Below are 17,022 nucleotides of genomic sequence, written 5' to 3'. Positions count from 1 at the left end.
TTGAAAAGCAGAGAAAAGATCCCTCTTTCATTTGTCAGACATAGATCAATCTTTGGTGGGCGCCAAGATCCCTCTGGGATCTCTTGTTAAGAATACCTCTGTTCATGTGTAGCTAGATTTTGGTCACAGGATTGGGTCTTTTTCACTGGGTAGAGTTATCTACTCTTGTAAACAGAGTTGTCTGCTCTTGTGAGTCACTCATATTGTTTTTTTCCCGTTATGACAATATAAAATTCACAGAAAGAGACATTTATAATGTTTGAATTATAATTCACAGATTCACAAGATTGTCTTACAATGCTTGCAATTACATACCATACATAATCAGGTGCATTATGTGCTGGTTGAAAAGACAGAACAGGGTATATTGTAGCCAGAAATTCAAATATATTTTACTTAAACATGTTCATTAAAGATGTTCCACCGCTGACAAATGGCTTTTTTTTTCTCTATCAAAAATGGGAGCAGATGATTTAATGGTTTTCTTCAGTTACAAAAATTACTTATTTCACACCAATGCCACCATTGCAAAGTTTAAGCTTCTAATTTTACGTGATGATAAAAATATTGAAAATAATTAATTGCATCCTGAAAAAATTCTGCGGCACTATGTCCTATATGGAATTACTGATTCTGCATGCATCAAAAGCAAAATAAATCATTTCATATTACTTTTTGTATTGATTAGACATATATATACACGATTAAACCCAAATTATTGTTCAAATGATGAACATCATTTATGCTATGCCGGCGGTGGGCATCTTTAATCATTCAAAAGAAGAAAGAAACATAACATGCGACAAAAATCTGCAATGTCTATATTCCTTAGACTTTGAAGCAAAATGTATTTTTATGACCAGTTATAGGTTGGTATAAGTGTAAGATAAAATTGCATTACAAAAAAGAAAATTAACAAGCTAATGAAGGAAGATGTTAAAGTGCAGTGGATGATGAAATAAAAATTTAAGAACAAAAAAATTAGTGGAAAAATGAGATAAGAATCACAGCTGAACTTAATCTGAAAGTATCTCTAAGATCTGGTGTACTTCCTGAAAATGACATCTAGGAGTGAGAGAATACAGCTGACTTAAAGTTATGTAACGCTGCTGCCCAAATATTTTCACACTCACGTTTGGGTTATCTCTGGTTTCCATGTATCCCAGCAGGCATTGTTGATGTAAGGAGATGCCATGTTCATCTGATTGACACGTGTAAAAACTTACGGAAGTTCTCCAGAGATTTTGACACGCAATAACATTGGAGATAGGAATTGACAGAACTTTTTAAATCTTACATAAGTAAATATTTATTTTACTCATTTTGCACACTTTTCTGAGTGTATATTGTACATAAGCCTGGCTTTAAGGATATAGAGGATCTGGTAAATGTCAAACAACATGCAGGATTTGAACATCTACAAATTTTGACACCAATGTAAAAAGAGAGTTTCAATTTCAAGGATGGGGAAAAGATACAGAAAAGCCACAGACAAACTAAATGATATTGGTGCTTAATGGCTTCTATTTCAAAAGAAATAATTAAAATACTGTAAATGGCATGTAAACTCTGATAATTTTATCATTATTATCAAGGGAGCCAACCCAATTATAATTGAAGTTTAACATCTACAATCAAGGCAGGTTATAAATCATAATTGTATAAAATGTATATGATTTAATTTGACACTTAAGGAATGACCTTACAACATTTTTGCATATTTTCAATCTTGGGAGGCAATTTTGATCAGATGGCATTATGATATTGTTAGTGAAATTTTGATAAAGGGAAAGAACTCTGTGTATTAATAATGTACTGTAAAATAGATAAAAAAAAATATAGAATGAATAAATGCAATAAAAAACCCACAGATAATTGTATTAGAATGTCACTAGCGCCACTCAGGTCGAGAGACGTTAGCTAGTTATGCCAGGGTGTCGTCTGCTCCTCCCATTATGATTCCCAGGTCTTATCAGTGTAAATTACACCCGTCTAAATTACACTCTGGCCTAGACAATCTCCAGTAGCACCTGTTTTATGGGCTGACAAAAGCTGATTTACAATGGGCCAGAGTACATTGAAGGAATGTAGAATTTAAAGTACAGGTAAATTCGTAAGAGTTCATTTGGCAGGTAAACAGAAAAGAAATATGTCACTTGACATGTTTGATCAATGATCCTCAATAGTTATTGAGGAATCAAACTTTGGGAAATATTTTACATGGAACTATAATTGTGGGGTCTGATGGAGGCTAAGAGAGTACATAAATGTAAGGGTTTACATGTTGTCTGGGACAGTATACCAAGTGGGATGCCAAGGTTACGGGGTACAGAGGTCTTCACTGAAGAGGGGAGACGAGTCATTCCTCAAATTAAAAGTGGTTATGTTAAAGCTATTGTTCACTTTGTGAGGATTTGGATGTATTTTCTTGTTTTGTGAGTCATATACTGACAGATTTCTTTCTGTGGAAGGAAGATACTGGGGTGTGAGATATCGGAACAGGAAACCTGCCAGATATATAACAAACTTGTCAGAGATTTATATTATTACAATTGTCCGGGAGTGATGGGTGTACACATTCAGTCTAATTACACAATAGACACGTAATCACAGGGAATATGATACTTGCGAAAAACTGATCCACACTCTTGTGGTATTGATATAAGGCGTTTTTAGCAAAGTAAAGTTCAACTGTGTATTGAGATAGGTCAGAATTATTTGTTTACGTGACACAATCAAATTGTGTAATAATCTTGTTATTGGATGAAGCATTGAGCTTATAAATGATGAACAAATCACATGAACAAAGTTTTCTTTGTATGCTACTGTTTAATAAATCCACAACTTCTAATGAGTTTGTGTTTAAATACAAAGTATATTGTGAACTCTATTTACCATTGTAAAACTCTGAGAGATGGAGAAAACATCTTTCAACCAAAAGGATGGATATCATACTGAAAATGTCCAACCCCCTCCACCCCAATCCCTTCACATACACCAAAATGAAAATAATGTTTATCATCCTAAAATAACCGCATTTGTTTCATAACTATATCATACTGTCTAACATAATGATATAGTAAATTAAAATACGAGGAATTCCCTTTCTTAAAACACAATTTTAAGCTGACCTATCGAATAAAGTAAAAATCTTTCAAATGAATTAATATAACAAATATGTTTAGAAGAAATTGATTCCTTAATTGAATTAAATGTAGACAATCGTGTAGAGTTCACTAGAGCAAGTAATGAAGATAAAGGGATTTAAGTCAAGTCTGCTTGTTTTTCATTGAGAATACAATGATTGATAAGTAGCTATATAGCTCATCGGTGGTTTTCACGCCTCGGTTGACAGTCGAGACTAAAGTCATTTGACACCTGGAATCAGAAAATCTCGGTAATGCATACCCATAGATCTATGTGACAGACTAGTTTGAAATCTGATCCTCTCCAAACTGTTCCCAACAATGTGGATGGTAACTCTTCAGGTCATCACTAGCCATGCTAATTTGAGAGGTTATGATACCTTTGACATACATAATTAGCATATGTACTAATTATTTCCTTTGTTCTTTCATGTGGAGACATGAAGGAACATTTATATCTGCATGCACACATTTCTAGTTTTCATAGATATGAAGAAAAAAACATTTTGTACGTGTTTTGACTAATATAAAAATATATTACCAATGAAACATTAATCACAAAATTTTATTCTGCACGGTAAAATGGTCATGCCAACAAAATTGTTTTTGGTGAACATTTGTTTTCTTCTTCTTTTCTTCAATTCTTTTTGCATTAAATCATGCTGAAATATTCTCTAGATATTTCTAACTTTTCAGGTATGTAGGTTTTTATTCTATCGAAAATTTCTAGAATTTAGCCCCAGCAGAATATGATTACAAAGTGTTATCTTTAGCTATCAATTGCTGATGATCCTATCTTAATTAATAGATCATTTTTAAATGCTTTATTTATAATTTTAATTTTGCAGTGGTGCAATCTATGATGGTATGGTCGGCCCAGCCTTGTTGTGAAAAAGCTGTCAACAGGTTCTGCCAGGAAGCCTGCTATCAGGTATGTGTAACTAATTTAGGTTATTAACCTCTTACAATAACCTCAATGAAATTCAATAGTTGTATATGATTAACCTGTTGTAAAATGTGCACACATGCTTTTTTGCTTACATATTTTATGCCATGTTATATAGATTTTAACTGTGCATTGGTAACATAACTTATTCTTCGAAGTCCTACCCCTTGCGTAATTTGAATTGAGCCAGTTTTTCGTTTCTGGTGCAGATGATATGATAAAATCTAAATCTAAATGGAAAGGAAACGTTTCTCGTTGTTCATTATACAGCATAAATATAATAACACTATCTGAAAAACCATTATAAAGTTTTTGACCAAAATCTGGCTTTCGTCAAACTACGAAAATAAAAACCATTTCCATAGAAATATCTTTTATTTTAACATTATAGCAAGACATTACATAACTTTTAAAAGTCCCATTTTGCAATGTAACACCATACAATTATAAGTTTGGCACTTGAGTGTTTTGAAATTGCTTAGGAGTCTTTAGCCCAGTACTGCATGCAGTGCTTACTGCATGAAATGTCAAATAGTGGTGAGGAATGCCCTCCTACCAAATGTGTTCTTTATCAAGCACTGGCATTATTGGGAGATCACAATCATTTTGACTGGTGCAGTATATAGCCAGGACAGGCAGGTTTTGCACTTGTGCTAAGTCTGGGTGGTCGTGATAAGTTTATCTGTACCATTCCAGCTCAATACCACAAGCTCCAAGTTCCACTGTATGTACCATTTCAATCTTCATGTTCTATGTGTAGTGATATGAAATAAGAGATGCAAGTGTATTTTGTTAAGGATTAGATTTTTGTACCTTTTCACACTACATTTTCAAGGTGAAGTGATGTTGGTGCAGAATCAGACACTGGGATATTCAGTTGTTTTGGTATCAAATGTTCAGCTACATTTTAAGATACATGTTATAATTGTGTAACTGTACTGTTTTGCTTTTTGTTATTCGTTTTTCATCTGATTCAATAACTTGCAACTTGACCTAGTTTTGTCAATTATTCTTAAAGTGAACAGTCGGGCAAGGATGGCTAAAGTTGGTAAAAATGGTTTGAATGTATCCAGTATAATTTCTTATGAAATGGAAAAATAAAATCTCTCGTCAAAATCTGTCTGCGTACGAAGAAATTAATTTAAAGTATGGGAATTCTAAAACGTCCTCCCGGCTCACTATGTCCGTGGTTACATTTCCACGCAGCCTCGCTTTCAATGCTTTCAACTTTTCTTTACTTTAATGGTCAGAACTGGGAAACTAAGCAGAACTTGACCATCGTATTAATATGTGAGAACTTTTGGAAGGCCAATGAACGCATTTAGACTGGTTTTCTTTGCCCGACTATTCACTTTAAAAAGAGAATAGAAATTCTTCATTTGAAAAAAAATATTAATTAAAAAACAATGGCATTGTAGAAAGAAATATATTGAATAAAATTTTCTTTATTTGTAGAAGTTTTGTAAAAAAAAGCAATTGAAGAAATATCTTGAAATTTAGGGTTTGCCGAGTATTTTGCTGAAGAACTCTCATTCATTTTTCTTATTCTAAGATAAAACATTTGATGATTGTTTTCTTTTGAGCTGTGGTACGGTACTTTGATAAAACTTTGTGTCTTTTTTTTCAAGAAAGTTCCATGTATTTAGGAATAGTGTCTTGAAAAACCACCCTTTTATTAAAAACTTTCTTTTTATGCTTGCTATTCTTTTCAATTGAATATTTAAAATCAAGGATACCCCCCAAGCTTTTAAAGTTTGATAAAACCTGCAGTTATCTGCACTTTGTAAACAAGAAGTCTTCCTAGGAAGTTGGACATATGGTTCCTAATGCTCCATGATATATAGCACTGAAGTTATATTTGGTAAACCTGACGAAGGGTGTAGCAATGTTGCAGAACCTAGTATATACATACAGACGTCATATGCCAGCCGAAAATGTCTCTGGAACTCTTTGGAGAGAAATAGTTTCGACAGTACAGGGTTGGAATTTTTGCCAACATTGGCACTTTTTGCATATAAAACCCATCCTCACTTTGGGAGAATGATTGGTGTGACACTGTGATATGTTCTCGGCTCTGTTTCCCCCCTTCCTCACTTCTGTGATTCTAACTCTGTTTGACAGGTTCACGTCAGATGGTATTCGGTTATTTGCTTGTATTGTGGCAGATGTTGTGTTTCGGGGCATTTTTCTCTGCCATTTTATGCATATATGTCCAACGAAGATGTCAAAAGAAATTTCATTCGGAGGGTTAACTAAAATATTGGCTGAAATTTTCAGATATACTTTCTGAAGTAGATTTATGTGTTTCTGCGTGGATGTTATGAATACTTTTTTACGTGTTTATAGGAGATAATATCTGTATGTAAATTGACTGTGTAGGGAATCGACTGGAGTTCTCTCTATGTATCTGGTATCTCGGAGATATGATTGACAGCCCTGTATACCAGTATACTACATAATACTTCACACTTAGACAGCTCCTATTAATTTTGGGACTTTCTGGGATAATGAAGCCTTGACCTTTGACCTTTCAATGAAATGCATCTGAGTCCTATGTATGTTTACTTTAGTTGGGTAGGATGGTAGTGAATGATTGTTATGTTTGTCTTTACCAAAGTGCTATAATATATAGCTTTCTCTATGTCTGCATATTTCTGTTCTTTTGAGATGTGTTTTTGGTTTCCATAGCAAAGTTAGGTACCAGTCTAGCTCAGAAATAAGGCTGAGGAGACACTCACGTCTTTCTAAGAGAAACAGAAGAGGGCAAATAAGAAAGAGGGGGCGGGGACGCTCAGGCGGGGGAAGTTAATTGTTCGTGAGGAGTTATTACAAATTGTTATTACGAACCTTTAACAAAATTGATTATTACATTAGTATACATTAGTAGAATAGACACCCCAAAAAGACTTATTATTACATTAGTATAATATAAACGCAACCAATTTGGGCAGGAATATTATTACTCTGATAGTAAGGATGTCTGTATTGTGTTAAAAGGTGTTCAGTTTATCTTTGATTAAGGCTTTGCAAGTAACTTTAGGACGTGGTGGCACCAGATTATAGATTTACACTGAAGCATATTAAATTTTTACGAGAAATTCTGCAAATTTTCATGCAAAAAAATTGGTTTTAAAGTTTAATTGAAAATTACAATAACTTGGTCTCTATCTTTCCGATTTCGACAGCTTTTAAAATACACGTTAAAAAGTCATAACAGATAATTTTGAGACTGCATTATGGCAGTAGCATTAGAAGTTGTCTACTAAAGTACAAGATGTCTATACAATTTATAAATGCTACGTTAGACAAGGGACAAAAACCAAATTGAAATTTTGTATCATGCTTCCAAATGTCTGTCCCTGCAGCTCTTCTTAATATGAACAAGTCTTAGCAAATCACAAAAACGGGATAGAGTATTGCGGTTATTATGGCATTTTAAAGATATGCACTGACGGAACTTGGCCTCCCCCTGTGGCTCTCGGTAGTGGTAAGACTGTTTGGCAGCCCATTAGATTGGTTTGTAAAGCAGCATTTCTACCTGATGGAGGCATACACAGATTAGAGTCCCACTTTAATAGCTATAAGTATACGCTCCGCTGAGATTTTGTTGGAGGAGAAGCGGTTATAATGAAAGGTTGTATTGCCTGATAATTTTTGAGGAATTGAAAACACTGTTGTCATAAGCAACAGGATTGAATAAAGGCTTACAACAATAGGGGGGTAAATAACAGGGAGATGAATGTCGGATCATTAGACTGGGCCGGCCCTACTACTGGGAGGAGGGTGACTTCCTGTGGAATGTCAATAGGAAAGGGGGGGGGGTCAGTTCATGGAAATGAAGAGACAGTGGCTATCCTTGATAATAGGTCAAATGCAATGGAAAAGAATGAGATAGGGTCAGATTTAGGGGAGAGACAAAAGGCAATGCTAAGGGTTTATCACTATCCTATGAAAATAGTGTGTCCAAGTCAATGGTCATGTACATAAACATGTGTATGTTTTAATGAAAAGTTGGATTTGGAGGTTACATAGACGTTCCTACTGAAGTAATAGTTCCATTGTTACTAATTAAAGGGTTATCTCAAAGTAATATTATCAGAAACGATTAGGTTGTTGCTGAAGGTTATCTGGGTAAAAACTGAATGATGAAACAATTTCCTTCTGTGGTAGATGTATGTGATGGTTATTGCATGGGTTTCAAGTAACATGGGTCCTTCAGGACTGCTTATACTCTTTCGGGCTTATCAATGGTCACTTTGGGTCATCTGCCATAATATCATGTCCATCCTGACCTGATAATATTGACAAAGGAACATGGAAATGATATTTACGTAATTAAAATATTTTCTGATAGATAAGTTGTTTTATCTATTTCTTTTTTGTTTTGTTTCAGGCCACTAGTGTCCGAGAACTTGTGAGGAACTGTAGTCAAAGTACAGAAACCAAATTATATAAATGTATAGAAAAACATGGAGGTAAGTAAAACCAGAGTTATGTACCTTGTATTCCTTTTAGGAGTTGCCAATTCTTAACTTGTCAGAGATGAAAAGTCTATTGGAATAACAGGATATATTTGATGATTTAAGAAAGTATGAACCTTATCAAACTGCGTTATAATACAAACTATCAACCTTATGACTGTACATCAGAAATAGGGATGTTACAAGTCTCAATGGTAATTGGTGGAGATAATGCAAGTTATTATCTATCATTAGAATAAACTGAAGCTTTTTAACTCTTTATTATTGTTACGATTTGAAGTTGTCACATTTTATCTTATGCATTTTGATTTCTGTTAGATGCGGAACATTGCTGCAGGTCAGCTAATAGTTACAACTGTCACCTAATATGTCGTGGCACACATATGGTATCGGGTCTCGGTCGACAAAAACAACGCCACATCATACGAAAACAATGTCATGGTGTCAACCAGCCCATCATGCAGTGTGTCCAGAACCGTCATCGTCCAGTAAGAGAAAGTGATCCTGAGCTGAGTAAGTCACCAGATTTATTTGATTTTGTTATGTTGTTTTAAAACAGGTGTCCAAGCCATATTCAATATTAGAGCATGGGGAGCCTTCCAGAATTCAGAATGATCAGACTAGTGATAGTTAGCCATGTATCAATTGATAGATGTTGAGAATGTTACAAATTATTCCAAAAGTCCACAACAAATATGTGTTAATGATCTATTGCTCCTGAATGTTGATGTACCATTTGGGTTTATTGTGTAAAATTGAAAATTAGTCCAGCACTAGATATACTGTATCCTGTAATACTTAAATCATGAACAGGAACTATGGATTTCCTTCTCTGTTTGACCATGGTCTGGAGAATCTAACTAATTCTTGAACAGCGAGGGCATCAGTATACTCCTATTACATGTAATTGTATTTGATGTTATTGTTATAAAAAGTTGCAAAATGCTACTTTTTCAAATGTAGTTGCTTTACTTAGGTTCGTTTGAACAGCAGCCATTTCTATCTGCTTTATTATCTTGGAGTTTTACACTTTGATTCATTATACCTTTGAAAAAGAGTACCATCTATCACACGGCGTTCCTGTCATTACAAGTAGTTGGGTCTATTAACACCTCTAATTTGTACAGTTGCCACAATATTTGTTGTTTTTGCAATTTGTATATATTTTTGGTCTATTTTAAAAAAATCGTGGGATGTTTTTAAAATAGCCATTTTTGTTATTGTACATAGTATTTGAACTTTGGAGGATCCAAATTCTATACAACTTGTTAGTCTTGATTTGTGTTTTCACCAAGAAAGAACAAGGCTTGTTCTCATGAATTAGGAATATTTCTGAAAAATTCTTGTAAGATTTGTCAGCTCCATAAAACAAATTTGTTTTTAAAATTTTGTCGCATATTTTGAGCTTTAAAAATGTATCATGTATCTTAAAAAGACAATAGTTTATTTTAGAACTTAAGAAAAAAGAGCGGTCAAAAGTCAAAAAGATATTGTTAACATACCATGAATAATTGTGTTTTTGAGTTGCTGACTAACTATGCTGTAAGAAGAACTACACCATAGTTATTCAGGCATGATATGTTTGGACCGAAATAGTAAAAAAAATCAGGAATTTTCCATGCTGAGAAAGAAAAATATTTGGATAATGATGGCGGAAAAGTAATAACCGTGAACTAAAACTGGGAGGAACTCTGGCAGAAAGAAAGCACAGATTTAAATAATAGGCTTGTATTGGGCATGGCTATATACCATCTGCCTCCAGGGGTGCTGGGAAGCAGGGGAGGTAATTCACCGATATTGTACATTGACAGAATCCTGTCTACATCCGTATGGGATAAATGTAACTGCCAGAATTTAGAGAAGAACAGATCTGTTTTGTAGAGATGTAGAACCCAGAAGATTTGTTTAATGGTGAGACTCCGTCATGTATAGATAAGGGGTAGGATTTAGAAGTAGTGTCTTCAATTAGACTTTATATTGAGTAGGAACAGCAATTCACTGACAGATGCCCTACAGAACTCAACTCTTGTCTGGATATCTGTCATCAACGCTCATTTTAACACACCTGATTCTAAAGCTTCATCCCCAGGAGCCAGTTTCTTCAGCTGTAGATATGTCTAAGCTAGAATTGCTGGTTGAATAGCTGTTTGGTTCTAAAAAAAATTACACCATTTTCAAAAAATATGATTTCTCATGATTCTGTTCCCACAATTTCCACTATGATACATCTGTTATAAACAAATTTGGATCATTTGGGATTTTTTTTTCAAATGAAAGTGAAAAGTTGACTTTGCCACGTTACAATTCTTTAAAATCTAGTATTTGATAAACAGAAATATTCATGTACAATGTATAAATATCTGGTGATAATTATACAAAATTTGAAATCTGTATTGATACTTCATGATGTTAACCTTTATTCCTGCTCACTTATGATAACACGCTTACAATTCTTGTCTGGATGTGTGCTAATCTTTAGAAAAATATTGATATGTTGAGTAGGAAAGTCTTTGTTTGGTACTTCGTTATCAAATTAATCTAGAAATGGATGTGCAACTCTTCTGAGTGATTAAGTCTGATAATTGTACAGACAAAATAATTATGAAGTTAGACTTTGATCTTTGGTTGAAGAGTTTTCAAGAAAGAATTACTTTGATTAATTGTTACATGGTTTTGACATTTTTTTCTTCTTCTAATTACTGATATTTTGTTTTGCGGTTCATTAAATAACAATTATATTTGTCAAAAATTTAAAATTGTATAGAAATTAGTTTTGTATGTATGAATATTTTTCATATGATGATCAAAATTGTTTTGTTTGCATTGAAAAAAAAAGAAATCTAGTTTGAACGGAGACAACAGATTGGAGTGTACAGAGTCACTGAGAGGCGTCTTAAGTGTTTTGGCTCAGCTGGTAGTTTTTGTGTATACAAAATTATGATTTGTTTATCTGATCCATCTTGACAGCAGAGAATTTTTCTGCAGCAATTTAATTTCTAAAAAGAGCATATTTTTCCAGACAAAGATTGCTGGCTTTTAATTGACAACCAAAATTCGACAATATGAACACAGTAAAGAGTTGGAACAGTTGTCAAGAGTATTAATGAGTCGGATCAATATTTTAATTGACATGTCAAGCATATGTTTGAGCTAGATCAGGGCTCCTACAGGTATTGAAAAAACCATATGGTGTTGAAGTAAGGGTCTCGGCTCTCATTAATTTCTAAATGCACCGAGCAATCGCCAAACACTTGGGGCCTGAATGTGTGGGGTTGTACAATATAAGCGGAAGTAGTTTGTTTTGGAAGATTTATTTGTTTACACAAGCATATCGCCATGTATGTAGAACATGTGTTTGGGCAGAGAGACTTCTTAGTTTTAATGAGTTACTGGCATATAGGGCTGGCATTGCTAGAATACAAACAGACCCTTGTATTTATCTCCCACCCGCCAATATACCATCTGCAAAATCTAATATTGGGGCTAGATCAGGAATAAATTGTTGACTCCTATCGCTAAAACAATCATGTCACATTGCAAAATGTGAAAGTATTTCCTGATTACATTTTCATTTTAAATTTCTTTATTAACATATTACTCAAGTTTCGTTTCAAATTAGCTTTAGACAATATTTGTAAGGTCTGTAGTTCAGAGGCAATTACATTGTATGTGTAAATTAATTGTTCATGTAATTTCATTCAGTATTGGATAGTGGGCGTTTTATCTCTGTTAAGTTAAATGGAATGTCAACGCCCAAAAGTTAGTCTGGTATTATCAAAATTAAAATGGTGTTTTGTTTTTTTTTCTTTTTAAAATATGTAACTGAATGAAATAAAGTACAATTCTGAATATTTTAATGATATGTAATATTAAGATGTAGAATGTAAAAATTGTCCTATTCATAAGGATATATATGGCTATTTATGTCTTTGATGTTTTCAGGTTCTACCCCCACCCACCAACACCACGCAACAAATTTATGGGGGAGGGGGTATACTGGATTGACGGTTTCTCCTCCTAAACAAATGAAACTTGATGGCAATATAGAATCCTTTGACAATAAAGATGTGTACACTCAGTAAGAGTTATGCCCCTTTGTTACAAAACAGAGGGGGGATATGGGGTATAAGTTTATCTCCTGGACAATGATTCCAGTTTTGAATACCTTTGAATATTTTTATTTTTACTGTATTACCAGGTTTGCCATGTTGCTATGAAGCTCCTGCAGATTCAGAGTGCCGGAGTACCTGCATTGAAGGGATAAGACTACGCTATCAGGAGAACGTTTTCATGGAGAAGCTTGTTAAGAGTTGTGGCGCTCCAAAAATTCATAGTGTAAGGTTTTCACAAGATGAGAAAATTCTTCATTTTTTAAACCATTTGAACTTACTTGATAAATAGATCATCTATTTTCTATCAGAATTTGTGTGTAAGAATTCGATAGTTGGTGTGAAATAGTAAGAATTTTGAAAGTTTTAATAAACACCTGTCATTCCATTATATGGGTGTTATCTGGAGTTTTAGAATTTGGTGTAACTATAGATTTAATGTAGACAGGCCATCAGACCATAAGGTTTTGGAAACAAATTTCATAGCTTGATTTTATTACTAGATTATCTCCCCCTAGTGTGATACTTCAGATTTCAACATGTCCTAGAGACAAAATAATCCAGCCAAATTTTTTTGACAATTTTGATATTTTAGAGACTGATGCAGATCTTGATTTAATATTATGATATGGTCCTTGGATCCATAAAAGTTCCATTTAATCATTACTAATGTTGTACCATCAATGAAGGATCCATTGTGGGCTTGCTTCCTTCTGAACACAAACACCGAAGACGATGTCGATATGGAGAGGAACATTATAGATGGTGCCAGGTTACAGTGCTGCTCCAAAGCCAACACCTTAGCCTGTCGCAACCTCTGCTCGAGGGTGAGTAACACATATCTATATATTCCATCTTTGTATATTAAAGAGTTATCTCCCATGCAGGTATAGGTATCGATTGTGACATCATTACTTTGTGTGCAAAAATTACATAGCTTCTCTGAAAAATATGTCATCACACTAAAGAAACATGATATAACAATTTGTTCCTACTCACAAGGGCAGATAACTTTGTAATATGAAAATACAGAAATGATTGTAAATCATATCATTCTCAATGTTATATTGAAGTGTTAGTGCATCTCTTCACACTAAGGAATTAAGGTGATTTACATTAACAACATTTTATGTCAGGTTTTCACCTTGATAGGTTGAACATTTTTTACTGTGATCCCTAATTCTCTTCCTCCAATACAAGAAGCTGATACCTGTTTGGAAGACCTTTGCTATCAAAGTGACATTAAAAAAAAAAAAAAAGCCAAATGGCTGGCAGTACTTAGTTCTCATAAATGTTTGTGATTCAGGAAATATATTTGCAAGGATACATCTAGTCCGCTAAACCTGCCTATATTATTAGGCTTTTTTATTTTTTTTTTTTTTTTTGCCTAATATATAGTCAGCTCGCGGTACCTCTTAAAAATGTGAAATCGTAGGCCAGATTTGGCCTACGCTACGTCAGCGGCATATTTCTAATATATCGTCCATGCAATGCCGGGAAAACGTACACATACCTTTATATTGGGATCTTATGTACTCCTTTGCCCCCATGTTACATCCCATTTATGAAATTAAACAACTGTGTACAATGAAATACTTCCGAGACCCTTCTATTTCACACATTTGTAATGGCCGCCGTATACACATTTAGTAGAGCAAACGGCAGCCAATCAACTTCGCTTCCGGTTTTATTTTTAAATATCCACGTGTAGTTGAAAGATAAACAAAATTCTACCGTGTATATGCTACATGTATATGCAACGTGAATATCGCGAAAGTTATGCGGTACCAGCAATAGTCGTGTTCAATTTGAATATTTGACAACATGTCGTGTATGTCGACCATGATTTTACTTTAAAAACTCTAACTGGCTAGCATTTTGTTTATCTTTCAACTACACGTGGATATTTAAAAATAAAACCGGAAGCGAAGTTGATTGGCTGCCGTTTGCTCTACTAAATGTGTATACGGCGGCCATTACAAATGTGTGAAATAGAAGGGTCTCGGAAGTATTTCATTGTACACAGTTGTTTAATTTCATAAATGGGATGTAACATGGGGGCAAAGGAGTACATAAGATCCCAATATAAAGGTATGTGTACGTTTTCCCGACATTGCATGGACGATATATTAGAAATATGCCGCTGACGTAGCGTAGGCCAAATCTGGCCTACGATTTCACATTTTTAAGAGGTACCGCGAGCTGACTATATATTAGGCAAAAAAAAAAAAAAAATTAAAAAAAAGCCTAATTATATAGGCAGGTTTAGCGGACTAGGATACATCATCACATCCAAACTGAAGTTTTGACTAATTTCAATTATATTACACATCTATCATCACACATAGGCACAGAAATCAGAAAAAAATTGTATTCCTTTGTTCTTTTGATCAAATAAAATCAACTGAGAAAACCCATATGTATGAAGTGAAGTTGACATTTCCCACTGGCTATGATGTGAACTTTTCTCTGTTGCAGACTTTTAGTACCGATTGGGCCAACACCTGGGATGACTTCAACACCAAATGTCAGAGTTTAGCAGCACCTGTATTGGATGTCATAATGGAAGGTCCCATGCTTTCCTGTATGGCAGAAGGTCAGTCAATTATACTGATTAGGGGGTTATATATTAATTAATCATCTGTCAGGAAGTTACACTAATTAAAAAAAAAAAAAATCTTATAATGATACCAAGCTGGTTGTTGCTTTGTTTTATACTCAATATATATAAATATTTATATTTTTTATATATGAAAAAGATTCTTAGTTTATGCTATAGATCCATGACTCATTAAACATTTTGATTGATTTTATCATATAGTATCCTGGTATAAAGCTATATATCTGATTTTATTCCAATGACCATTGGTAAAAGTCAACAAAAGGTTGAGATCAGCATGTCAAGCTTATAGAAATAATATCCTTCAGATTTCCTTTGGTTTTAGTAATACAATGTTCAATTTTACAGTGGAAGAACCATGCCAGCTTGGCTGTGATGGCCTCAACTTCTGTTCCAACTTCAACAGTCGACCCACTGAGTTGTTTCGGAGTTGTAACGCCCAGGCAGACATAGCGGCACGCGAGAGTCTGACAAGCTGGCAAAATGGCACGATTAGACTTCCTCAGATGTCTATTCCTGTCAAAGGTGAGAACAACTATCTGATTGGCAGTATTGTGGTATATCTGGGATGGAAGTGATTGATTGTTGTTTATGTGGAGGGTACTCAAATGGACCATGTTATTCTGCTAACAATAAATAGATGTGTTACAAAAGCATGGTATCGAAATAGAATACCAGTATAGGTTTGTGACATGCAGAGGTTTTTAAATAGATCATGAATCTGTATTAATTTGTTTTCACATGTGTAAGATCTTTTCTCCGTGTCATTTCTGTAAGAAAATTGTTACTAATCAACTATCAATTTTCAAGTATCAATTTTCCAAAAATGAATGGAATTTTGACTGACAAAAGTCCATCATATTTTAAGAATTTTTGATATTTGAAAAAGTTTGAATTTTTTGTATTTCTCATCTTAATTCAAAACCAAAGACAAATGTCTTTAATAAGCAACAATTCATTTGCTTTAGTATAAACCCTTCATATATACTAGCATGGCCAATCTATTCTAGCATGGCCAATCTATATAGCCTTTATAAAAATCTTCACACAGTATACCAACACCTTTATCTTTTTAAACAGATAATTTGTTGTAAAAAGACTTAATGACAAATATGTCCGTGCATGTCATATTTAAAAAAAAAAAAAAAAAAAAAAAAAATTATAGAAGAGACAATTTGAATTATTTGTTTGTTTGATAGATATCCGTGAGTGTGAACCAGAGATGTGGAAGGCCCTGGTGTGTGCCCTACAGATCAAGCCATGTAACAGGAGGGCCACTCCACTCCCTCTGTGCAGGTAATATATAATTTTTTTCCCCGCTTTTCTACGAAAAAAATTTTAAAAGTCAGGATTTCGATCTCAAACTAATGGTTCCGGCCATTATTTTAGAGTGAAAAAAAAAAACCAAACTCCTAACCTACTGACCCTATTTTCTTTGCCAATGTTACCCTAAACAGACATATATTTTTTTGGCCTAATGCAAACAGCATAGAAGGCAACTTTAAACTTGGTTTAAGCAGATATGAACAATTAATGTGCAATTAATTTTGATGCTTAATAAAAAAAGATGGGTGTTTTTTTTACCCTACACTTCATAAAAAAATATGTAATAAGTATTTAATTCTTTTTAATAAAATCATATATTTTGTTTTTACATGAATGCTCAAATTAGAATTTTCAGTTTACAGAAGTAGATGAAATCATGAACAAATGTTGTTGT

General features: G+C 33.9%; 1 protein-coding gene across 1 annotated transcript in view; it reads left to right on the top strand.

The window, feature by feature from the left end:
• Positions 1 to 17,022, top strand: part of LOC138314793 (reversion-inducing cysteine-rich protein with Kazal motifs-like) — an 87,801-nt gene that overhangs the window by 56,418 nt on the left and 14,361 nt on the right. The window contains exons 5-12 of the mRNA XM_069255339.1: positions 3,995 to 4,077; positions 8,486 to 8,567; positions 8,892 to 9,086; positions 12,772 to 12,908; positions 13,372 to 13,509; positions 15,161 to 15,278; positions 15,651 to 15,827; positions 16,502 to 16,598. Of these exons, the coding sequence (XP_069111440.1) occupies positions 3,995 to 4,077; positions 8,486 to 8,567; positions 8,892 to 9,086; positions 12,772 to 12,908; positions 13,372 to 13,509; positions 15,161 to 15,278; positions 15,651 to 15,827; positions 16,502 to 16,598 (1,027 nt within the window). The remainder of the gene's footprint in view (positions 1 to 3,994; positions 4,078 to 8,485; positions 8,568 to 8,891; positions 9,087 to 12,771; positions 12,909 to 13,371; positions 13,510 to 15,160; positions 15,279 to 15,650; positions 15,828 to 16,501; positions 16,599 to 17,022) is intronic.

The sequence above is a fragment of the Argopecten irradians genome, chromosome 2 (genome assembly GCF_041381155.1).
Source record: "Argopecten irradians isolate NY chromosome 2, Ai_NY, whole genome shotgun sequence".
Lineage (NCBI taxonomy): Eukaryota > Metazoa > Mollusca > Bivalvia > Pectinida > Pectinidae > Argopecten > Argopecten irradians.
This window is presented reverse-complemented; position numbering and strand designations above follow the sequence as displayed.